General features: G+C 43.7%; 1 protein-coding gene and 1 long non-coding RNA gene across 3 annotated transcripts in view; one reads left to right on the top strand and one right to left on the bottom strand.

Annotated features, from left to right (window-relative positions):
- The window catches only part of CHIC1 (cysteine rich hydrophobic domain 1), a 42,674-nt gene extending 28,995 nt beyond the window's left edge, over window positions 1-13,679 (bottom strand). The window contains exon 1 of the mRNA XM_075940857.1: window positions 13,427-13,679. Coding sequence (XP_075796972.1) covers window positions 13,427-13,584 — 158 coding nt within the window. The 5' untranslated portion in view covers window positions 13,585-13,679. The remainder of the gene's footprint in view (window positions 1-13,426) is intronic.
- A 112-nt stretch (window positions 13,680-13,791) lies between these two features.
- On the top strand, window positions 13,792-25,155 carry LOC142831227 (uncharacterized). 2 transcript variants are annotated; one of them, XR_012906897.1, is made up of 4 exons: window positions 13,792-14,134; window positions 20,445-20,490; window positions 23,204-23,289; window positions 23,543-25,155. It is a non-coding gene; the product is annotated as an uncharacterized LOC142831227 (long non-coding RNA). The 2 variants fall into 2 exon arrangements; XR_012906896.1 differs by lacking the exon at window positions 23,543-25,155 and having other exon boundaries at window positions 23,204-23,517.
- The last annotated feature ends 170 nt before the right edge of the window (window positions 25,156-25,325 follow it).

Here is a 25,325-nt window from a genome sequence, read left to right as displayed (position 1 = left end):
ATTTCATTAACTAATTTAATAATTAAAGCTATGACACTAGTAATCTATTAAAAACAGCACTGGCATAAAATGTGTAACAACAAATGTATATATATATATAAAGCATACCCTGAGGTTGCACATCAAATGCAGACCCAATCCAGTTCTTAAATTATACTAGGTGATCATTTAGTTTCATTTAAGGGATGCCAATTAATATACAGGCAGTCCCCGGGTTACGTACAAGATAGGGACTGTAGGTTTGTTCTTAAGTTGAATTTGTATGTAAGTCGGAACTAGTACATATTGTAGGGGAAACTCTAGCCAAACATTTCTCCAGAGCTCAGTTTTATTCTCCCACACCTCACTTCCCTCAGTCCTTTATTCTCAAGCTGAGGTGTCTGCTGAGAAAAGCGGCTCTGCGTCTTCCTGGTCTGCTGGGGGGGGGGGGGGGCCGCTAGCTTCGCGTCTTCATGGTCTGCTGGGGGGAAGCAGCTAGTGCGGGGTTGCCTCACCCCGTTTGTAAGTAGGGATCCGATGTAAGTCGGATCCATGTAACCCGGGGACTGCCTGTACTCAAATGCACAGTTAAATTCTAGAAGTCAGCACGTTAAACAGCAGAAGTGTCATGTTGATATTCCATAAGTCTTCTCAGTGATTTTGCAAAAATGCTTTTGTCTTTTCTGTCTTTCTTCCTTGAGTATCTGCACTTTTTTATTTCTTATATAGCATAAATATTAGCGTTTCACTCATTAAGTTTATTAATAGTTCTTATGCACAGCAATAGCAACCCAAAGACTACAGTTTATTAAAGACAACTTTCAGAATCATGTGCTAAAGAATTATAAATCTAATATCAGAAAGCAAAAGTACTACAAGTTAAAAGCAGAAAATCATTAATATTTACAAAAAGTTCATTTCTATTCATCTTCACTGTAAACACTAATTCCTAAATTAAACGTGTTTATGTTGGATTTACTTTAACACAAAGATTATTAAACTCTATCTTGTCTCCACATTCTGTCAATGTAATCTGACATGTGAGAATCCATTTTCAGTGTATCTTCTTATTTAACACTACATAAACTACAAGAGTAATGAGCTAGTCTTTATTTAACCTTAAGGGAAAAAAACAGAGGGAGTGTGTATCTCTGTATCTATCTATATATCTGGCAACTAAAAATGTCTGTTCTTGACCATCTACTAAGGGATTTCCCAACTATTAGCAATGAGGAGATCCAAATCAGTTTACAGAATTGAAGCAATAAGACAATATAATTGTATTTAGATACCCCATTTTGAAAATTAAAGCATGTGAAAATTATAATTCTGATGTACTTATTAATTTACGCCCTTTTAAAATTCCTTCAACACAAGCACCACCACCAATGGGGGGGAAAAACAGATTAAAACTTGTCAACTACACTTGCTAAGAATAACAAGTGCTTTTCTTGGTTTTCTTACCATATATTTTACTTAGTAGACTTTGAAAGCATATGCAGCACACCTTCAATCACAACTACTTGTATCAGCCCAAAAATAGTCTCTCCGATTTCAAAGAAATATTGGAATGTATAACATACCCAAGAAAGCTCAACTGAGAAATTGTATTTCCGGAGAAGAAGCCCCAGAGCACCACCGTATTCTGCTGCAAGAACAAACAGAAATACAGTACAGACCACAGAGAGGCCCTGCTGGACTTGTACCCCAGAAGGAGTTTGCTTTGTTTTAAACAGACTGTGTGAGACTTGGCTGGAGCGCTAAGTCACTGATGAACCTCCACAAATAAGGTACAGGTACATGCACTTGGCTAGAAGGTGCTCACCAGAGGTAAGTACAGCCTTATTTCAAGTATGAAGTTGTCTAGCTTCAACATCGAATCACTGAAAGTTATCTTTCACTGATAACTTGTAACAGTTATTAAACGTTTCCTTTTTAGATAACTTGCAAACAGCATTAAGATCACCCCTTTAATAGTCTTTTTGTTAAGCTAAGTAGTTCGAGCTCTCTGAGTACACCTCAAGAAGGCAGGCTTTCCAGAACACATTTAGTGTGTGACACAAGGTTTTGCCTCTCTGTTTATTCAAGAACTCCTCCTAAATGGTAACAGCTAGGACCACCAAATTCGGTACATAGCTTCCTATTATAACTTAAAGCAGGAGTTTTCAAACTTGGGTTGTGAGCCCGCCCGGGAAAGCTGCTGGTGGACTGAGAGATGCTTTGTTTAGCTAAGCATCCATAGGCATGAAGCCTTGCAGCTCCCATCAGTTGCAGTTCACCGTTTCCAGCCAAAGGGAGCTAGGGAAGCGGTATGGGCCGGGCTGCCACTTCCCACATTTCACCTTGGCTGGAAATGATGAACCACAGAGAATGGAAGTTGTGAAGTTCCAGTCCATACAAAGCATTGTATGGCCCACCAGTGACTTACCAGGGTAGGCCCATGATTCAAGGTTGAAAATTCCTGACAAATCAAGGCAAGGGCTTGGTTGTGCAAGGAAAATGGGATGTGCCTGGAATGGGATTACTTCTCATAAAATCACACAGAAAAGAGAATCACCATGCAGGACAAAGGCGATGGCCAGGGATGCATCCACTCCCCCATCCAGGACTGTCCCAGCCCTGAGCCTCCCACTCCCAGGTGCCCTTTAGAGAGGGTTGGGGAGAGGCACCTGAAGCTCCCTCACGATTCGTATGGGAACATTGCTGGCTCTTCCCCTTCATCAGGGAGTGAGGGGAAAGTGCACAGTTTGCTGCATTTCTCACTCTGGCTTGGGAACGCAGGGGCAGATGATCTTGGACATGTCCCCACTAGGGGACGTCTCCCCCATCCCCACTATGCCTGCTGGAGCTGCAGTGACCATGGAGAGGTGCTTCCACCTGGCCCCAAGCTGTTGTGGTGAGAGACGGTTGGAGTTGTCCTCCCTCCTTAGGCCAGCCTACATACTGAACCCCTCATCCTCAGAGCAATGAAGCACAGACATTTTCATTTTATTTAAAAACAAACTTTTTTGAGTTAAGGACCAAAGCAATGCTGAGTAAGTTGTCTAGTACACTTACAATTAAAAAATTCTTCCTTGTTTATACCCTAAACTTTCTCTGCTGATTAAGCCCATTACTATTTGTCCCAACTTCTGGGGAGGTGGAGAACAGTCTCTTCATAATAATCCTTAACCTCTCTGAATACTGGCCTCCCCTTAGTTGTCTTTTTTTACCCAAGATTCAACATACTTATTTTTAGCAAACCTGACCAACTGAGGAAAGTTAAACTTTTTATCTAGTTTTTGTTGTGGTGCTCTGGACTCTCTCCAATTTGTCCACGTCTGCCTTAATGTGTGGCACTAAGAATTGGATACAGTACTACACCTGAGGCCTCACCATTGACAACAGATGGAACGATTACCTCTTATCTTAAATATGAAACTTCTATTAATACACTAAAGGATATTAGCAGGGCCCTACTAAATTCATGGTAAATTTTATCTTCTTCTTTGCCCTTAGCTCCTATGGGAGCATGAGTCATCAACAATTTCTTTCCAAGCTTCTCTGTCTTGTGCCACCTTTTCTAATTCTCTCCAGCTTTTGCCCACTTTCCTCACATTCACATCCAGGTCTATTCTTTGGCCTTCCTCTTCCCCTTTTTCCCTGTGGGTTCCAGAATAGGGATTGTCTGGTAATGCTAGTTGGTGGCTTCCTCAGTGTATGGCCAATCCATCGCCATCTTCTCAATATCTCTTGCTCTACTGGGTATTGCCCTGCTCTTTCCCATAAGCTAATGTTTGTAATCTTGTCAAACTACTTCAGGCCAATGATCTTATGCAAACATTTATTAATAAAAGTCTTCAATCTTTTAATGTTTGTCCTTGTTGTTCGCCATGATTCTGAGCCATATAGAAGTACTGATTTTACACTGGAGCTGAAGATCTTTATTTTGGTCTGTAGCTTGATCTCTCTTGAATTACATATGTTCCTCAAAATAATAAAAGAACCTCTTGCCTTCTGTATTCTGGTATTAATATCTTCGTCGCTTCCTCTCACTTTATTGACAATACTAGCTAAATAGGTGAAGGTATCAACTTCCTCCAGTGTCGTTCCTCTCAGGACAATTGGGCTGCTGTTTGCTGCATTCACTTTCATGATCTTGGTCTTCCCCTCGTATATCTTCAGTCCCATCTGCTGTGAAATCTTGTCCAGCTTCACTGTTTTATTTTGCATTTGAAGTTGATTGTGTGACAGAAGAGCAAGGTCATCTGCAAAATCAAGGTCTTCTAGCTGTTTAAACAGGGTCCACTGGATTCCATTCCTCTCATTAGCTGTTGTTTCTCTCATGATCCAATCAACAGCCAAAAGAAAGAGGAAGGGGGACAGCAGACAAACTTGCCAGACACCAGACTTTATTCTGAAGGGTTCTGTAAATTGACTCTCAAGCAAGACCCTACAGCTCATATCTTCATAGGTCTTTATGAAATTTATGAGCTTGAGGGATCCTACAGTGCTGTAATAACTTCCACGTTTCCCTATCCAAGCTGTTAAACGCTTTTTCATAGTCCACAAAGTTGATAAAGAAACATTTCCCACTTCTTAGAAGTTGAATTGCTTCCTTTATCTGGGGGAGGAGCCGGTGGTCCTGGGGAGGAGCCGGCAGTCGTGGTACACGTAGATACCAATGACGTAGGGAAGTGTAGGAGAGATGTCCTGGAGGACAAATTTAGGTTGCTAAGAAAGACTGAAATCCAGGACCTGTATGGTGGCATTCTCGGAAATGCTTCCAGTTCCACGCGCAGGGCCAGGTAGGCAGGCAGAGCTTCAGAGACTCAATGCGTGGATGAGACGATGGTGTAGGGAGGAGGGGTTTAGATTTATTAGCAACTGGGGACAGTTTTGGGAGAGGGGGAGCCTATACAGGAAGGATGGGCTCCACCTAAACCAGGGTGGAACCAGACTGCTGGCACTAAACATTAAAAAGGCCGTAGAGCAGTTTTTAAACTAAGAGATGGGGGAAAGCCAATTTGTGCAGAGAAACACACAGATCAGATGGAGACTTCTCTTAGAGGAAAATCCACTGATAGAGATTCTCTAGGCTGTAGTCAGAAAGAGAGGAGGGGAGAGGACAAACCATGGACCAGAGCAGACAAACAACCGCATATAAAGGAATCCAATGCATCAGGGAAGGGCAGACAAACAGTGGCAGTTTTTTAAAGTGCTTCTACACAAATGCTAGGAGTCTGACTAATAAGGTGGGTGAACTAGAGTACCTAGAATTAGAGGAGGAGATTGACATAATAGGCATCACTGAAACCTGGTGGAATGAGGGAAATCTGTAGGACACAATCATACGGGGATATAAAATATATCGGAAGGATAGAGCAGGCTGTGTGGGTTGCGGAGTGGCACTGTATGTGAAAGATAATGCAGAATCAAATGAAATAAAAATCTTAAATGAATCAACATGTTCAAAAGAATCACTATGGATAGTAATTCCATGCTCCAATAATAAGAATTTAGCAGAAGGGATATATTATCAGCCACCTGACCAGGACAGTGATACTGACATTGAAATGCTGAGGGAGATTAAAGAGGCTACCAAAATAAAAAAACTCTATAATAATGGGGGATTTTAATTATCCCCATATTGACTGGGTACATGTCACCTCAGGAAGAGAAGCAGAGATAAAATTTCTCAATGGCTTAAATGACTGCTTCTTGGAGCAGCTCCTACAGGAACCCACAAGAGGAGAGGCGATTCTCGATTTAGTCCTGAGTGGAGCACAGGATCAGGTCCAGGAGATAACCATTACAGGACCGCTTGGGAATAGTGACTATAATATAATAACATTTAACATTCCTGTGGTGGGAAGAACACCTCAGCAGTCCAGCACTCTGGTATTTAATTTCAAAAAGGGAAATTACACAAAAATGAGGAGGTTAAACAAACAGAAATTAAAAGGCACAGTGACTAGAGCCAAATCCCTGCAACCTGCATGGAAACTTTTAAAGACAGTATAATAGAGGCCCAACTTAAATTCATACCCCAAATTAAAAAACATAGTAAGAGACCTAAAAAAAGAGTCATCGTGGCTTAATCACCATGCAAAAGTAGCAGAGGGGGACAAAAAGGCATCTTTCAAGAAGTGGAAGTCCAATCCTAGTGAGATAAATAGAAAGGAACATAAATACTGTCAAATCAAGTGTAACAATGTAATAAGAAATGCAAAAAAAGATTTTGAGGAACAGCTAACCAAAAACTCAAAAAGAAATAGCAAAATGTTTAAGTATATTAGAAGAAGGAAGCCTGCTAAAAAACCAGTATGTCCCCTAGACGATCGAGATATAAAAGGAGCAATCAAGGACAATAAAGCCATTGCGGAGAAACTAAATGATTTCTTTGCTTCAATCTTCACGGCTGAGGATGTTAGGGAGATTCCCAAATCTGCTCCGTCCTTTTGGGGGTGATGAATCTGAGGAGCTGTCCTGGATTTAAGTGTCATTAGAGGAGGTTTTGGAACAAATAGAAAAACTTAATGTTAACAAATCACCAGGACCGGATGGCATTCATCCAAGGGTTCTAAAAGAACTCAAATGGGAAATTGCTGAACTGTTAAATGTGGCTTGTAATCTATCCTTTAAATCGGCTTCTGTACCTAATAACGAGAAGATAGCAAACGTGACACCAATATTTAAAAAGGTCTCCAGAGGTGATCCTGGCAATTACAGTCCGGTAAGTTTAACTTCAGTACAAGGCAAATTAGCCGAAACAATAGTAAAGAATAAAATTGTCAGACACATAGAACATAATTTGGACAAAAGTCAACATGGTTTCTGTAAAGGGAAATTATGTCTTACTAATCTATTAGAGTTCTTTGAAGGCGTTAACAAACATGCAGACAAGGGGGATCCAGTAGATATAGTATACTTAGATTTTCAGAAAGCCTTTGACAAGGTCCCTCACCAAAGGCTCTTGTGTAAATTACATTGTCATGGGATAAGAGAGAAGGAACTTTCATGGATTGAGAACTGGTTAAAAAACAGGAAAAAAGGATAGGAATAAATGGTAAATTTTCAGAATGGAGAGGCATAAGTAGTGGTGTCCCCCAACAGTCAGTCCTGGGACCAATCCTGTTCAACTTATTCATAAATGATCTGGAGAAAGGGGTAAGCAGTGAGGTGGTAAAGTCTGCAGATGATACTATACTGTTTAAGATAGTCAAGACAGAAACAGACTGAAAAACTTCAAAAAGATCTCACCAAACTGAGTGATTGGGCAACAAAATGGCAAATGAAATTTAAAGTGTAAAGTAATAATGCATGTTGGAAAAAATAACCCCAACTACATACAGTATGATGGGGGCTAATTTGGCTATGACAAATCAGGAAAGATCTTGGAGTTATTGTGGATAGTTCTCTGAAAACTTCCACACAGTGTGAAGTGGCAGTCAAAAAGGCAAAGAGGGTGTTAGGAATTATTAAGAAAGGGATAGAAAATAAGACACAAAATATCTTACTGCCCCTGTATAAAACTATGGTATGCCCACATCTTGAATACTGTGTACAGATGTGGTCTCTTCACTTCAAAAAAGATAATTTGGACTTAGAAAGGGTTCAGAAAAGGGCAACTAAAATGATTAGGTGTTTGGAACGGGTCCCATATGAAGACTGGGACTTCATATGGGACTTCTCAGTTTAGAAAAGAGGAGACTGAGGGAGGGATATGATAGAGGTATATAAAATCATGAGTGGTGTGGAGAGGGTGAATAAAGAAAAGTTATTTATTAGTTCCAATAAGAGAAGAACTAGAGGACACCAAATGAAATGAATGGGTAGCAGGTTTAAAACTAATACAAGAAAGTTCTTCTTCACACAGTGCATAGTCAACCTGTGGAACTCCTTGCCAGAGGAGGCTGTGAAGGCTAGGACTATAACAGAGTTTAAAGAGAAGCTAGATAATTTCATGGAGGTTAGGTCCATAAAAGGCTATTAGCCAGGGAATAGAAATGGTGTCCCTGGCCTCTGTGTGTCAGAGGCTGGAGATGGATGGCAGGAGACAAATTGCTTGATTATTGTCTTCGGTCCACCCCCTCTGGGGCACCTGGTGCTGGCCACTGTCAGCAGACAGGATACTGGGCTACTGGGCTAGATGGACCTTTGGTATGACCCAGTACGGCCATTCTTATGTTCTTATCTCTTCTTTACTTGGCTTGCTACAATCGACCAAGAGATCTTCAGCTGGCTGGATTTCTGAGGGATCTTCTGGAACTGGTCTGTTTAGAAGTTCACTAAAATGTTCTACCCATCTTTCCACCTGGTTTTCTACATTTGTAATGTTTTCCCCCATTTTATCCTTGATGGGTCAGTTATGTTGCAAATATTTTCCTGGGAGTTTCTTGGTTGAATCATACAGACCTTTCATATTTCCTGTAACTGATGCTTCCTCAGCTTCTTTTGCCACGTTGTCAATATAATTTTTCTTATCTGCTCTAATGGTCTTCTTAATCCCTTTGTTTGCATTTGTATAGTTCTCTTGGGCTATAATTTTGGCAGCTCTGGTTTTACTATTATGTAAGAATACTTTCTTCTCTCACCTATCTTCGATCCTCCTAAGTGTTTCCACTGATATCCACTGTCTGTGCTGACATTCCTTTTTGCCTAAGACTTCTTCACATGTACTGATCCAGGCATCTTTTATTCGTTGCCACTGGCTGTCAATGCTTAAATTTTTATCTAGATGTTCCATTGCTTGATATTTATTGCTAAGTGTGACACAGAACACTTCTTTCTTTACCTGGTCTTTTAAAAATCCCACATTATAACATGGTCTATAGTTTTGTATTGTCCTGTTCTTTCATAATTTTAGCTTCAATTTGGCCATCGGTAGATGGTGATATGAGGCCACATCAGTTCCTCTGAATCCTGTAAGTATTGTCTAAATTTTCGATTAATGCAGAAGTGGTCGATGTGATTCTGTGTTTGATGACCAGGGGATATCCATGTTGCTTTATAAATGTTCTTATGTGGAAAAATACTTTCTCCTATGATAAGGTTAACTGCACAAAAGTTAGCAAACATTTCCCCATTTTCATTCATAACACCTAGCCCAAGCTTCCCCATGGTCTCTTCATATCCTGTGTTGTCATCTCCTACTTTGGCATTAAAATTGCCTAGGACTACAATGATATCTCCTGGTTTTGTCTTGTCAAGCACATGCTGTAGTCTGTTATAAAATTCTTTTATTGATCCCACTTTATCATTTGTCAGTGCATAACACTGAATGACGTACATATTAATTTTCCTGTTTATTGTCCTGAATGTTGCAAGGATACTTTTTGACCCTGTAGGTTCCCATGCTATAAGAGCTTTATGTGCCTCTGGTGACAGCAGGAGTGCAACCCCCTCCATATGTGATGCATTTTCCTCTTCATGGCCCGAGTAGAGCACTATTTCCCCTGATGAAACTTGACTGTACCCATCTTGTCTCACTAATTTCCATGATGTTTAGCTTGTACTTGTTCATTTCTCTTACTACCTGGGCTGTCTTACCTACCTTCGACATTGTTCGCTCGTTCCAAGTGCATATTCTGGAAATTTTTCTTGCTGAAAGGGGAATCGGCAGTTCAGTGTCCTTTTGGGTTTGGCTGCCCACCCAGCTCCTAATACACTTTAAATGCAGATCTGTAGCCGGGGTAGGTTTCCGACTTGGCACAAGACAGGACTGAGCTGGACTGCTGGCCAAACTGCTAAAAAAATTACTGGCAAGGGGGAGGAGGGAAAGGGGAAATGCATGTATTCTATGGCATTAACTGATAAGCAAAAGTAAAGCTAATTGACTATACTATTACATCCCTACTCTGCAGATATGACCACTTGAAGCTCCCGTTCACCACAGATCACCATACACAGCCAATGGGAGTTGCAGGAAGTGGTGTTTGAGTACTTGTCCAAGTTCACCAAATGAATTCACCATCCTCAGAAGGGTAAGAATTGGAATACAACAGTAAGTGAAGATGCTGTCAGCTTCAAGAGGTGGAGCCTTGAGTAAGGGACGAACCATAAACTATTTAAAAAAGGCTGGCATCTTGCTCTTGTACAAGGAGACTGGTATTTAACTGCCTTAGTGGCTCCAGCACTTCTTCAATGGCTTTCTCCAACCACAGATCATAGCCTATTTATCTCCGAGCAACTCTAAAATCAGCAAGTGAAGCAAATAAATTTTTGCCAGATGAAACTAAGTATTTGTTTTCTAAGTCATTTAAACAAAAAATTTAGTACGTGGTCACTGAGTTATTCTGTGAGCATTCAACTTAACATGCGTGGGGGGTCTGATATGCAAAAATAATGAACAGTCACAATGGCTGCTACTGAAATCAATGCAAGCCGTGAATGCTTAGTATTTGATAGTAATATATTAGCACAGACAGAAAGGGGATTCTGAATTCTAATTCTGCCTCTGCCAATGATTAAATGTATGTCATCAGATAAGTCTCTACCTCCATTTCCCCATCTATAAAATAGGGAGAATACTATGAATTTCTGGTAGATGGAGAGATTCTAAGTGCACCACAAAAGTATCTACAGTGCTGAGTGCTCCAGTAAAGGCCATGAGGGAATAGTTAATTCTATATTCAGTACAAGGTTTTGATGGCAAGCAGTAAACGAGGCAAAGGTCATACATTGAATGCAGCTGCCTCATTCCTGATCACCCTCCATCACAAACACTGTATGCGAGGATCTTGCAGAAAAATAGCATGACACCATTAAAAAAATCACAACATAATGCATATAACATAAGGAGCAGAATGAAGGTGGCACACACATTTCCTATCTTTTAAAACTGATAGTGTTAGGCAGCTTAACTATATGGGTTGCAATGCCCACAATAATTATCAGCTGAAGAACAAGCCAAGCCCTTAAAAATGACAGGCAAACAATTAGCAGAAGAATCAGTACAAACAACAACAAAAAGATTTAAAAGCATAGGTGGAATCCAGGGAACCATATTTAGTATTGTAGAATACTGCAGGCTACTTTGGAGTACTTTAGTAGGATCACCTAAGCATAAAACCTTAGCACCAATATCCAACATGTTTCTTGAGCCTATTAACTCTGAAGTAGTTACATTCAAGGAATCTGGATCAGAATGTTAGATGGGAATAAGAACGATTATCTTCATCCCCACTGCATGTGGTAGGTAATGCCCAGATTCCAAAGTGGATGGCAACCTGCCAAGATATGTTGTATCATTAGTACCTGGATCATACATCATAACCATCCATCAGAGTCATAGCTAACAGAAGACATCTAAATAAAATTCAAGGCATACAATAGGTTTCTGTGTCTTCCCATGTTTTTCACTCACTAGGTGAAGCTGAATTATTTCTGTCAGAACAGGAGTACTATCAGGAACATTCTAAGCATCTTGAAGAGGCTAATAAGCCTCCTGGTGGCATATCCTACAGGCCACTTCTGAAAGTTATTGTTTTCAACCCAATAAAAGGCTTTATTATCACAAAGTAATATGTTTAGAGATAGCATATACTGACAGAATCCATTACAGGCACAAAATTGTTCATTTGCCCAGGGAAAGCATCACCTACTCTAACTTTACAGAGTCAATCTGAATTTTATTAATTGGACTGTTTATTAACTGGTGGTATGTAAGAATGACTGGTGTCACATAAGTGGGACCAGGAAATAAAGACTACTCTACCAGAATTTCTGTTTGCCATTCCTTTCTTATTCAAAGAGGTGAGGACAGAGGATGAGAGTACCAGTAATCAGATCATGCAATTATACAGCCAACTACACAACTTGATCATACTGTATCATTTAACATATTGCTTTTTTTTTTAATCTCTGACTTGGGCATCACTACTTGGCAGATTTCTTGAAGGTGTCACACTAAAGCTCGGTTGTAAGAAGGGAACTGAAAAAGCAGCGGATTTAAAGATTAGTACAGTGAAGGCCCCGATGCAACATAAGCATCAGGGAAGAGACACAAAGACAATGGTGGGAGAAGTAAACAAGTGTGTGATTGAGGCTAATATTTATTTAAAACGTGCTTTAAATACTAACTGTATAGTTAGTAAGACATGCACCTATCATTCCAGTCACTCCAGCATTACATCCCTTTTATCCCCACACTTTGTCCATTTAGACTGCATTCTATTCTGGGTTAGAGCTTGGTATTTGTGTGTTCTGAAAGCTTCTGGTACAGCACAAAAATATAAATAAAAGGCTGCCTTAGAGACTAATGCCATCATTGAGAGGATCTCTATCAGCGCAAGCAGAAATTCCATGGTGCTACAGAACTTGCACATAAATATTAGCTCAAACCAAATCTGATTGGAGGATTTACAGATAAACACAGCATCAAGTCTAATTTAGGTTCTATTAGGATGCATGATCCTCCTATTTCCCATGCCTTGCCTTCAAACCACTAGATCACACAGCAGAGAGAAATGCATCATCTTTTAATATTCAAACATACACTCAAATGAAACATGGTTTATTGAATTATTATACTATGCACAAATGCGATATACTAATGACCTCCCCTTTAGTGTGTAAAATAAATTACAATTTTATGCTGCTTTATATTCCACTATTTCACTGGTAAAAAGGAGGTTAATTTTTAAACAGTTGACATAATGGTGGGTTAAGCTGCTTGATCACTCTATTATACCATAAAATAATGGCAAATTTCCTGGACTTATTCCATTTTGTTTCATATTTTCTAATGATAAAACTTCTGAATTGCCCATTATAAAAATATTTACAAATAAAACTCAGTAACTCAAATTTTTAAAATGTAGAACACTTGTCCTCTCTCTGCAGTACAGTATGGGGACAAATGGCTGAGTTGCGCCCAAGAAGGAAGATAGTAAAATTGTGGGGATAGGCCCTTAAATCATCCATTGATGATGTGGTCTTACAGTATTTAAAATTTAACCCAGGCAGAAACTATTTTCAGGCTCAGGTCAGGCAACGGACCTAAGATTTTAAGTGCTGGTCTGCTTGCTGCTTTTTCTGCAAATAATAGATAAGTGAATTTCACACACCCCAACAGGATGTTTGGATGACCAGAGCCCTAAGACAAAGCATACACAGCAGCATAACAACAGTTTGGTAGAAGCTACACAGAAAGATGTGAAGGAGTCAGGCCAGAGTCATAAAGCACTTAGGCAGGGAGCTACTTTTTGGGGCATTATTCATGGCACTGTTGACAGAGTAGTCTGAAGCTAAGACTCTTCCTGATCACCTCAGAAGCAGCATCCTCACCAGCTCTGACTTGCCTGCTCAGCCAGGCATCTAGCAAACACTGAGCACTATCCCCCCCTGCTCGCCCCCGCCCACGAAGGGTTCCTGCCTTTCGTTGGCTCCCTCAGGCCCCTTTCCACCTGCCCACCGCCCCTCACTCACCCCCCCCCCCGCTCCTGTCCCCACCCCCACGCCTTACACAGTGATGTGCCCGGCGCCCCGCACCGCCACGGGATCTGGCGCGTCTCGGGGTCGTGGCAGCTCCTGACTCCTCACCACCGGCTCGGACTCCTCCTCCTCCTCCTCCAGCTCATAGATAGTGTCGAAGTCTGCCATATTGGGGAGCAGTACGCTCATGTCCCCCCCCCGCCCCCACCCAACCGCCTACTGCGCAGGCGCCTCGACCTGGAGTGGGCTGGCCTCGGGCCCTAGTGTAGGGCGATACGGGAACCATGGCGTGCGCATGCGCTGCCTGAACGGCTCGAGAATACCTCACGGGATCTTTTCTAGTCCTGCGTCTCCCCTCCCCCTCCTCAGTAAAAGGCGGGAGGGGCAGCCCCCGGCCCCTCAGGTCATGGCAGCCGAGGTGGATCCGTGCCTCTGTACAAAGGCAGACAACAAGCCGGGGGGAGGGGCGCGGTTAGCTTGAGGGTGGCTGAGTGGGGTGTGAACCCCCCTAGTGCTCTGGCCGCTGCCACGGGGGGGCAGCCCAGCCGCCTCCCTCCGGAGCCAGTGCCTGGAGTCTCAGAAAGCAGCCTCAGGACCGCCCGGGCCGCTGGCGGGAAGCCCAGAGCACGTCCCCTGGGGCAGAGGCGCAGGGCGGCACCACACGGCTCCGACAGCCTGGGGGTGGCAGATTCCAACAGTTGCAGCGCGGTTGGGAAGGAAAATGCTCCTGCCCTGGCAGGTGTGTGCTCCCCCCCCCCCCCCCGTGCTGGCTCTGGAGCAGGGCTTGTCAACAGACGGTTCCCAGGGGCTGCACAAAGGAGGGCCCTATCAGTTGCCATGGTTTAGAGAGGGGAAACTGAGGCAGGGAGAGGTGAAGTGACTTGTTGGCGCTCACCCAACAGGCTGGTGGGAGTGCTAGAAATAAAGCCCAGCTCACCTGAGTTTATTTTAGGTCACACTGACTCTGGCGCTGCATGTTTTAGCAAGCCTTTCAGTGCATGCCTGTCGGAGATCTTTCTACAGCACCAAAGCACAGCAATCATGACTCAGTGCACTGTTATATTAACTTTGAACAGATAACTGGCACCAGAGGGCCAGGGATCCAGTGGCATTCTCTGTGACTATACTTTGATTTGTTAGCATTGCTGTTTTTTGGTGATTTATCTCAACTCCTACTTTTTCCTGCCAGTGACTTACCTATTTAATACAAGCAGCTCATTAATTAGAGAGAGCTAGCACTTTTGGCCCACTGCATCTTTAGTTTCCACCACTGCTTTTGTTCATCCAGACTAACAAGTTTTAGGCAAGAAGTGATGGTTGGATAACCACGTAGCCTCCAGCCCATTAACAAATATATTTGGAATAGCACAGAGGAAACATTTCTATAGAAATATCTCGGAGAGTGAACTGAGGGGGGTGAGCAATATTTTCAGGGGAAGGGTGTGCTGACAAGGAATAAAAGCCTAATAGGAAAGTGTCCAGGAGTAGCAGAAGGAGAAGGTGACCATATGTGAAATAGCTCCTATGAAGTGGGCTACTGATTCCTTAAAATTTCCACTCTTCAGAGCAGGGCTGTCCCTAGCGTGGCATGAATCCTGAGACAACCCTTCTCCCAGTGCCCCAGGTATGAGGCCCAGGAAAAGTCCCAAGCTGCAGACCTTGTCCTGCCCCCGCTCTACCCCTCCCCCAAGCCCTGTCCCTGCCCCACTCTCTTGTCATAGATTCATCCCTCAATCCAGGGGATTACCTCAGAGCCTGGTGCAGAGAGCAGCAAGGGTCAGCTCCCCTCACTTACGCTGGCAAAAGGAGCTGGAGTGGCCTGGCAGCCCTCTTCCAGCCTGCTGTGCTCCACATTTCCACAGCGGTGGGAAGATGAGCGCACTGAGAAGAGGGTGATGGGGCAGAGTGGAGTAGACTGCCGGGTTGCTTTGGCTCTGGCTCTGGGAGGGGTATCCCCAACTCCTGCTGCTGCCTTGTGCCAGGTCCCCAGGTAATCCCCCAGGCCACCCTCAGACTCATCCACCATAGGAGCCCCCAAAGCACTGGGCCTGGGGTGGCCATCCCAAACTGTCCTGTGAATATCTGATTCTGAGTATCATTCAAAGTCCAAAACCATAATAGAACTGGGGAGTAGGGTATATAATACTGGGCATACTGCATTCTGAAAGCACCTTATAAGTAACATTCATGCAAATGTATTGCAGCATGCAATTCACTAGGCAACTAAAGCCAAAAGCTGTGTCTACAGTGCAGGGTTTTTGTGCAAGAAGATTTTCGTGGAAGAGATCTTCCACAAAATCTTGCGTAAAAGCATGTCCACACTGATGTGCTTTTGTGCAAGAGAGCATCCACCCTGCATGGACACTCTTGTGCAAGAAAGTTCTGATTGCCATTCACAGAATGGCCATCAGAGCACCTGTGCTTTTTCCGATAGGCTCTTTTTGCACAAGAAACCTCTGTTGCACATCCACACACACCTTTTTGCACAAGAGTTCTTGCATTATGCCTTGTAGAAGGAGGTATACCTACACCGCAAAAAACCCTCTGTTCTGTAGGTTGTAGATTTTCTTGTGCAAAAATGCGCTTGAGGTGTGGATGTGCTGCGGGTTTTTGTGCAAAAACCCTGTAGTGTAGACATAGCCAAAGAGTTTATTAGACCCTTACTATTAATAACAGGCAGTACAAAAGATGAAAAAGAGAGCCCTTGCCAGTGAGATCCAAAAGTGATGCCATGGTGATGTCGCACTTTTGCTCTAGGTGCTGGAAAAGGCACCTATCACAGTGCTGTCTTCAATCTCCATCTTTTCCTGGTTAATCAAAGTCAGATTTGAAAGTGTTGAAAGTAAGTAGCTTACTTTCCACTTCTTCCACATTCATTTCTGGAAAGAGGGCGAATTGGAGTGCACCAGTACCCATAGCTTCCTTTTGCTTATGTTTGAGAGTGTTTGCCATTGTGAATAATTCGATTAACTAAATTTGCTCTTTATGGTTTTCCAAAGTAGCAGTAAGATGAAATCAGCATGCTTCTCGTCTTTTTCACTGCTACCCCATAGGGTTCTGAATAGAAAGGGTAGGAAGTAGGAAGAAAGTTTCAGAGGAGTAGCCATGTTAGTCTGTAAGTGAATAAACTTAAAAAAACAAAAAATAGTCTTGCAGCACCTTAGAGACTAAACAAAAAATGTAGATGGTATCATGAGCTTTCGTGGGCACAACCCACTTCTTCAGATGAATGGAGTTAAGGAGTCCAGGGGACAAATAAATAGCAGAGAAGAGAGAAGATGGGGAGGGAAAGAGAAGGAAAAATATATATTGTCAATTAGCATGTCCATGGTAAATGAGACTGAGAGAATGGGTTCTAGGTACTCTAAGTACCTGACGCTCAGCTTTTTATGTCATTAGAATGTAGAAAGTAGCAGGCCATCCAGGTAAGGTGTTTGTTTAAACTTCTATTGCAGGTGTCAAACTTGTAAATGAAATCAAGTTCTGCCGCTTCTCTTTCCATCTGGTTTTTGAAATTGCCTTGTAATAATATTGTCACTTTTAGATCCATTACTGAGTGCCCAGGCAAGTTAAAATGTTCCCCAATAGATTTCTCTGTGTTACTGTTTTGAATATCTGATTTGTGTCCGTTGTAGAGACTGTCCAGTTTGGCCAATATACATCGCACTTGATGGCATAGATCAATGGTCCCCAACCTTTAGAGGCTCCCGGGCGCCTGGGGGCGGGGCCACTCATGCGCCGGGCGCCCAAAGGGGTGGGGCCACTCATGCACCGGGCACCCGGGGGCGGGGCCGCGCCTCCTGGAGCATGCCAGGGGCGGGGATGCCCTTTCACCCGGCACCGGCATGTGCCCCCGGGCCCGGGCTGCCCGAGCGCCTTGTGCCGTGGGCCCGGGGCCGGCGCCGCTGCCCGAGCCGCGTGCCTGGGACCGGCACCGGCGCTGCATGTGCCCCGGGGCTGGGGCCACCTGCGTTGGGGACCACTGGCATAGATCATATTGTTGGATGTACAGTTATATGAACCTCTGATGTGGTGGCTTATGTGATTAGGTCCTATGATGATATTCCTTATATAGATGTGTGGACAGAATTGGCACTGGAGTTGATTGCAGGGGTGGATTCCAGGATGAGTATGATGGAGTTGTGCTGCATGGTTGCTGGAAATAATTTGTTTCAGGTTCGGGGGTTGTCTGTAGGCGAGGATTGGCCTGTCCCCCAAGGCCTATGAGGGAATGAAGAGTCTTTTTCCAGGATATAGATTGTAGATTGTTAATAATGAGAGGGAAGGGTTTAAGTTGCGGGCTGTAGGTGATGACTAGTGGTGTTCTGTTGTTTTCTTTGTCTGGCCTATCTTGAAGAAGTTGATGCCTGGGTACTCATCTGGCTCTGTCAGTCTGTTTTTCCACCTCTTCGGGTGGGCATTTAAGTTTTAAGAATGCTTCATATAGATCCCGTAGGTGTTAGTCTCTGTCTGTGGGATCGGAGCAAATCCAGTTGTATCTTAGGGCCTGGCTATAAACAATTGATGGGGAAATGTGTCCTGGATGGAAGCTAGAGGCATGTAGGTAAGTGTAACAGTTGGTAGGTTTCCAGTATAAGGTGGAGGAAATGTGGCATTTGTGCAATTGTGTTGTAGTGTCAAGGATGTGGATCTCTTGTGTGGTCTGGTCCAGGCTGAGGTTGATGATGGGGTGGAAGTTGTTGAATTCCCTGTGGAATTCTTCCAGGGTTTCCTTCATGTGGGTCCATATGATGAAAATGTCATCAATGTAGTGTAAATAGAGTAAGGGTTCTGGGGGCAAAAGGCGAGGAAAAATGTTGTTCAAAGTCAGCCAGAAATATGTTGGCATATTGTGGGGCAATGCAGGTGCCTATAGGTATACCTCCGATTTGAAGATATAAACTGAAGATACAAACTAGGAATAGTTGTGGGTGAGGACAAGGTCACAGAGCTCTGTAGATAAAAAAAACAACAACAAATAGTCAGATCCAAATTTGTGTGTGACCTATTGCTATGAAGCAGAAAAATTCTGTCGTGGAAGTGTTTCAGCTCATTCGGTGGAATAGTTTGGAACCAAAGCACTTATGTACTAACAATTTCCAGCATCACTACCTGCAGAATGCTAATTAAATTAGTGAATTTGATGCAATAAAAGATATTGCTTCACCTAGAGCAGGGGGCTGGACTTGATGACCTTCTGAGGTCTCTTCCAGTTCTATGATTCTATGATTCTACTTGGTGTCTCTAATAAAACTAAGTATGGGTATGTCTACACAAAGTTATTTTGAAATAACAGCCCTTATTTCGAAATAACTTTCCTAGCATCTACACAGCCAAACAGCTATTTCAAAATAAATTTGAAATAGTGGAGCACTTATTTTGAATTTGGCAAACCTCATTCTACAAGGAATAACGCCAAATTTGAAATAGCTATTTCGAAATAAGTGCTGTATAGACACTTATTTCGAAATAGGGGGCCTCCAGCCCTTCCCAGGGTGCCCTGGTGGCCACTCCAGCCTCAACCAAGAACATTTCTCTCCCTCTCTCCCCCGTCCTCGGAGCCCTTAAAGGGGTAGACCCTGGCCACAGTGCCTGTGCCAGCTCCAAGCCTGCCAGTCCAGAGCCAGCAGTCACTGCTCCTGACCCTGTGGCTCCAAAACATGAGCCAGCAAGCCACTGGCAGCCAGCCCTCCACCGCTCCCCAGGAACAGTCTGCCAGCTCCCAGGAGCCTGCCAGGGCCCGGAGAAGACGGGCACCTTCCTGGTCCAGGGTGGAGATCATGGACCTTATTCAGGTTTGGGGGGGATGCCATGATCTCTACACTAGATGTCCATGATCTCTACACTAGATGGAGGAATGCAGCCGTCTATGGCAGGATAGCTGCCAGCCTGGCCACCAAAGGCCACATGCAAAGGAGCAGGTTTGCATGACAATCAAGTTGGTCCGGCGAGATCCTGAGCCCTGAGCTTCCCCTCTCCCTTCTTCCCCTTGCTTCCCCCTTCCAGCTCCCTCCTCCCAGGTTTTCCCCTTCCCTCTTCCACCCTCTTTTCTCCCCTCTCCCGCCTCCTTTCTCCAGTCTCACCAGAGTTTCATTCCCTCTCCCCCAGTTTTGTTTAATCAAGAGAGTTTGTGTTCATGAAAATACGTGTATTTTATTTTACATCAGGAAGGGGGGCTAGGGAGGGGTAAGTGAAAGGACGTGAGGGAGGAATGAGGCACAAGCCCCCAGTGGGGCAGACCAGGGAGACTCTTAGTGCTCCTCAGGGTGGAAGCTCTCCCACAGGGCCTCCTGGATACTGACAGCCCCCCGATGGACCTCCCAGATGCAGAAAGTGCAGCCAGGCTCGCAGCAATGCATCCACGAGAAGCACTGGAGTGCCAGGGGCAGTTCTGGCTCTGTGTTGCAGAGTGCTGTGGTGTCCCGAGCGAGGACAACCAGAGCACACAGAGACAAAATGCTTTGCTGTCCCTCATTGAGGTAGGCAAGCAAGCAGGGAAACCTGAGAACCGGCTGTCTGGGGGGGGGGGGGTCCCTTTAAGCACAGACCTCAGATAGCCTCAGGCAGCAGCCCCACACAGTAAGTCCTGACGTGGTGCCCTGCTGGAACTGGTTCCGGCCAATCTTAAATGCGATTCAGAGTCCACTCAGTGTGGACGTGCTATTTTGAAATAGCAAAATGCTATTTCGAAATGCATTTTGCGTGTAGACGCGTTATTTAGAAAGAAGATATTTTGAAATAACACTGTAGTGTAGACATACTCTATCAGAACAACAGTCAGAACTTTTGATACTAACGCACACCACAGAAATTTAGAAGATATCCAATGAGCATTTATTTGCAGGTAGAAGTGTTGAAAGGAGTGTGCAACAGTGTGACTGGGGAAGAACTGTGGTTTCATGGGAAAAGTAGCTACCTTTGTAGTACAGGTCTGTAATGACTTGTGTGATAAATTTTTAGGGCATCATCAAAACTACAATTTCAGATTATTTATGTGGGGTGGAGCGTGCTTCCAACAGTGTGTCCAAATTAACTCTCTCTTTTTGCAGGGACAAGAGATTACCATCTACAAACTGAAACCAGAATTCCAGACAGGTGAGGATTCAAATCAAAACAAACCACAATCAAGAAATGATTGCACAAATTTAATAAAAGAACCTGGGAAGTATCACGCTAACATGGTCTTAGAACTATAGAAATACTGAAGAAAGTTGGGATGGTTGAATTATTTTCTGGTTCTTTTTGGAATAACAAATATATACTTAAATGGGGATTATAGAAATACTGGAATTTCCTGAACTAGAATATAGCATTATAGGTTTCTTAATACCTATTTGCATTAACTTGATGTCCCTTTTCTGAATTATTTTTTCATTATTTTTAAGAACTATGCTCCCACAAAAAGCATGAGAATGCAATCATCATTCAGCATGAGGAAAACACAACCACATCTTAAATTTCTTAGATAAGAAACTAGTTCATTGTGCCAGCTCACACTTCACTTTTATCCCATAGGACAGCAATTCCCAATCTCTGGGTGCTGGGCTGCAGCAGCTCTGGGAACTGGGGTACACCGCTCTTGCCCCAGCTTTTGGGAGAGGCGTGTCCTGCCCCACCTCTGAGCCAACCTGCTCTGGGCAGGGGCAGAGTCTCCTCCCGGCTGCAGAAGAGCGCTTTCCTTCTAATAGAACTCATACATGGGTGGTTGGTGACCCGGCCATTTGGGGAGGCTAGCTTTTGTCCCTCTTCCCCGTACCTAAGGCTCCTTCTCTTCCTATCTGTTCCCCCCTTCTGCCCTCCTGTGCAGGAGCCTAGAGCACCACCACCATATCCCCAGAAGTTTAAATATATGCTCCATTCTCTCTTTCTATTCCATTCAAAGAATTTCATTCGTAACACTTTTAACACATCTACATCTAAAAATCAAAATCCCATTTTTAGAGGAGATCCTTATACAGGTTGGACCTCCCTGGTCCAAGACTGTTGGGATCTGACTGGTCCCAAAGGAAAGAATTTGCCGGACCAGGGGATGTCTCTGCCACTGGCCCCTATGTCTATCGCCTCCTGCTTCTCCCTCCCCCATCTCCAATCTGGCTGGGTTGCTTGCCCAGCTACTGCTGGCTCCCTAGGCAGCACAGTTTCTAGCTCCTGCCACAGTGCTCTGGCCCTATGCATCGGGGCCGCCACGGGGCTCCAGCCCCAACTCCGCACTTCAGCAGGCTGCTATGCGGCTCCAGCCCTAGCCCTGGCCCCGTGCTCCAGGGGGCAGCTGTGGGGCTTCTGCCCCAGCCACGCACTGCAGCGGGCTGCTGCAGGGCTCCAGCCCCGCTCTGCCACAGGGCTTGACTCCAGCCCCATGCTCCTGGGGGCTGCCTTGGTGCTCTGGCCCCACACTCCTGGGGAGGGGGGTGCCAGGAGACTCCAGCCCCACACTGATGCAGTGCTCTGTTCTCAGCCCCGAGCTCCCAGGGGCTGATGGAGGCTGCCCCACAACTCCGAGCCCAGTCTCATGCTGTCCCCAACTGGGCTACCAAACTTGTTGTCCCAATCTCTGCTGGCCCTCGTGCACTTAGGTTCTCGGGTTCTCTGGTACAAGAGCATCCCTGGTCCTGTTGGATGATGGATGTTGCTGGATCAGAGATGCTTGTTTTTGGAGGTATAACCTTATAAACAATGGCCATTGTTCTGAAGTATAATCTTCTGTTTTCAGCAGCTTTGTTGCTCCCTTTCTCCTAGCAACATGAAACTTTCTGGCAGAGATGTGCCTAAGAATTTAAATTTGACTGGTTTTAGAAGGGCACATTAGGGCAGTGTTTGTGGTTGGGGCAGGGAACAGCATTCAGCCATTGGGGCTTGAGCAGTGTCTAAAGCAGTGGTGAGAGCTGGATCTAGGGCTGAAGCAGAAATACATATTTTAGATGACTATTTGTGTGCTGTGCCTCTGCTTGCTCTCTCTTTGTGTACACCCATACTTCCTGGCAGCCTGGCCTCTCAGAAAGGCTAGTGGGGAAACCACAGCTTTTTGGGACTGCAGCCTGTTAGCTTTGAATGATCTTGGAATTTAACCAGATAAATAGCTAAGTGAAGGTTTGATTTCAGTTTGTAAAATAAACTTCTTGGAAGAAAAGCCTGTTAAGATAGCAGATGCACATAAAGATCCCTTATCCCTTATTTTAAGAGGGATAAGGGATCTTTCGGAAAAGGCTTTATTTTCCGAAAGATCCGCGTCTAGACTAGCGCTTTTTTCCGGCAAAGCTCTGTGCTGAAAAAAAGTGGCAGCCATTTTTATGCTAATGAAGCGGGGGAGATTTAAATCCCCACTTCATTAGCAATTGCGATACGTCTAATTTGCATCCCTTTTATGAAAAAGGGATGCAATCTAGATGTAGCCTATGGCTGCCTCGTGAATGGGAATGCTAGAGTGGGAAGAAAGATTTTCTGTGCCTGCTCCATCCATGCCATATTTTAGGCAACATTCACTTTGTCCTTAAGTCTACAAAGGGACAATATGTGCAGAGGAACTGATCAAACTAAGGAAACCATCCCCTCCAATCTTTCACCAGAATAGATGTATACATGTCTTCTTTAAATGAATAATGCAGAGTAAACATGTATGGGCATAGACTTCTGTTGGCAGATATGTTCCTTCTGGCATAAATCAAGACATACTAATTTAAACATATTTGTGTTAATAGATGTGATTCACTGTGCCCAAAAGTGTCCATACAAGTAGGCTTCCAATAATATCATTGGACACTTTTTGACTATTCATACACTAGTAGTAATCTGACTTTGTTCTCATTTACAGAAACGACAATGATTGATTCCTATATGTACAGAAAAGATTTGCAGTCACTTGGAGAAATTTCTGAGAATGGGTTATTGATCCATAAGGTAACAGACAGATTTTCTGTCTGTAAAATCTAACTTTAGACATTGCCTTCTGCCAAAAAAGGCAACAGCAGTAGTAATAATATCAAATGTTATGCTAGTATCTTGGTAACCATTTTATTGCAATGATGGTGGGACATCTTTAAATTGGGAAAGCCATGAAAGCAAGCAGTTATTTAACTTTACAACCAGATAAAGAGTCATTTAATAAGCATCACTTGACATTAAAAAAGCTGTATCTGTCTTCTGCTCACAGGTACACTCATTATTAATCCTAGGTGCCTGTAACGAAGGCAGAATTTGATCCTTTAGTACTGAGAAAAAGAGTTCAATCCTGTTAAACTAATAGATGTGTTTGGGATATGTGAAAGTCTTGCGGAGAACAACTGCTGTTATTTTCTTTACTCTTTGTACCCTGTCTTTCTTGCCCTTGTTTCTTATTATCTGTTTGAAACAGAATTATAGTTCTTTAGTAAAATACTTTTGTTTCCATATCAGTAAGGTTATGGAGTTGCTTTTAAATGCATTGCTTGTAAAACTGCCAGTATTGATTTCACAGTGTATTCTGATTTTCTGCCTGCTATCCCAAAGCAATTGTAAGGACTATGGGCTGATCCACACATATTATTGATATTCAGTGGGAAGTGCCTGCAACTAGCTGGAGGCTGATAATTGGATCTAATATTTCTCTCTCTATATATATATAAAAACATTGTCCTGTGGGATGACAGAGTGGCATCATCACCTTACTCTGTGTCCACAAGAACCCAGCCTCACCCACTCCCAGCCTGGCCTCCCCATGGTCCATGTGGCTAGGGCTGACTGCGGCCCCAGCCCTTCCCCCCTTCCCAGCAGTGGTTGCTGTAGCCTTGGTCCAGCCCTCCCCAGTGGCGAGGTGGGGGGGACAGAGACTGGCCTCAGCCCAGCCACTCCGGGCAGCTGGGGGGCAGAGCTGGGCCTGGCATAGCCTGAGCCCTAACCTGTCTCCTCCCAGCGGCTGGGGGCAGAGCTAGGCCCAGTGCAGCCTTGGCCCAGCCTACCCTGGATGCTTGGGGCATAGCTGGGGCTGGTGCGTTGGGGGAGAAGAGGGGAGGGGAGAAAGGGCCATGGCTGGTGCAGCCAGAGGGGAAGGGGGAGAGAAAGGGCCGGGCTCGGGGCTGCCATGGGCCAGCCTTCTCCTGTGGCTGGGGGGAGAGCTGGGGTTGTCTGCCCCCGACAGAGGAGGGGTTGGCGAGCGTAACGCGCAAGGGGAACAGCCGCCTAGTTTAAGTCAATAGGTAAATAGAATTTGTTACTGAGCAACTTCATGATAATGTTAGACTTCCTTTTCATTCTTAAACAATGAGATATACGTTGCAATTTGTCAAGGTAATTCTAATTCAATGAATTGCTAATTCGGTGAATTGCTACTTCCTGTTCCACATCTGCTTTACCACAATCTTTATATGCCTGCTGTCCACTCATGACTCACTGCTATTTGCTCCTCGCCACCCTGGCTGGGAATAAATTGGTCAGGAGGACTCTGTGCGGTTATGGCATTTAAAGATGATAATATATACAGTCATTGAAACGTGAACAATGTTTGCATATTTTGAACCATTTGGTATATACTGTGAGTCTGTTTAGCTGACAAATTGCCAATATTTTTAGCATTAAACAATGCAGGTTTATTATATAATGCTATACATTTGAAATTTTATTATATTGAGAAAACTTGAATGTGCTATGTACAATATATATAGGACAAAATGATATTTTTATTTAGCTAGATTAAATATATTGTTTATATTGCCCTTAATATTGTTTATATTGCCATTTAGTTGCTGCCAAGAGTCTAGTATAACACTGTATATAGATGATAAGATACTGATGAGCATAAAATAAAATACTATATACAATAGAACATTATTTTTATTGTGTTAAAACATTTGTTTTATTGTCTTTTTTAAATGTGGCATTTGGTAGTCTAAATCCGAACATTTTGTAAACAGCTACAGTTTACTCTAATTGTAAGTTCAAAAAAGTAATGAACAAATACA

This window comes from Pelodiscus sinensis, chromosome 13 (assembly GCF_049634645.1).
Source record: "Pelodiscus sinensis isolate JC-2024 chromosome 13, ASM4963464v1, whole genome shotgun sequence".
Taxonomy (NCBI): domain Eukaryota; kingdom Metazoa; phylum Chordata; order Testudines; family Trionychidae; genus Pelodiscus; species Pelodiscus sinensis.
This window is presented reverse-complemented; position numbering and strand designations above follow the sequence as displayed.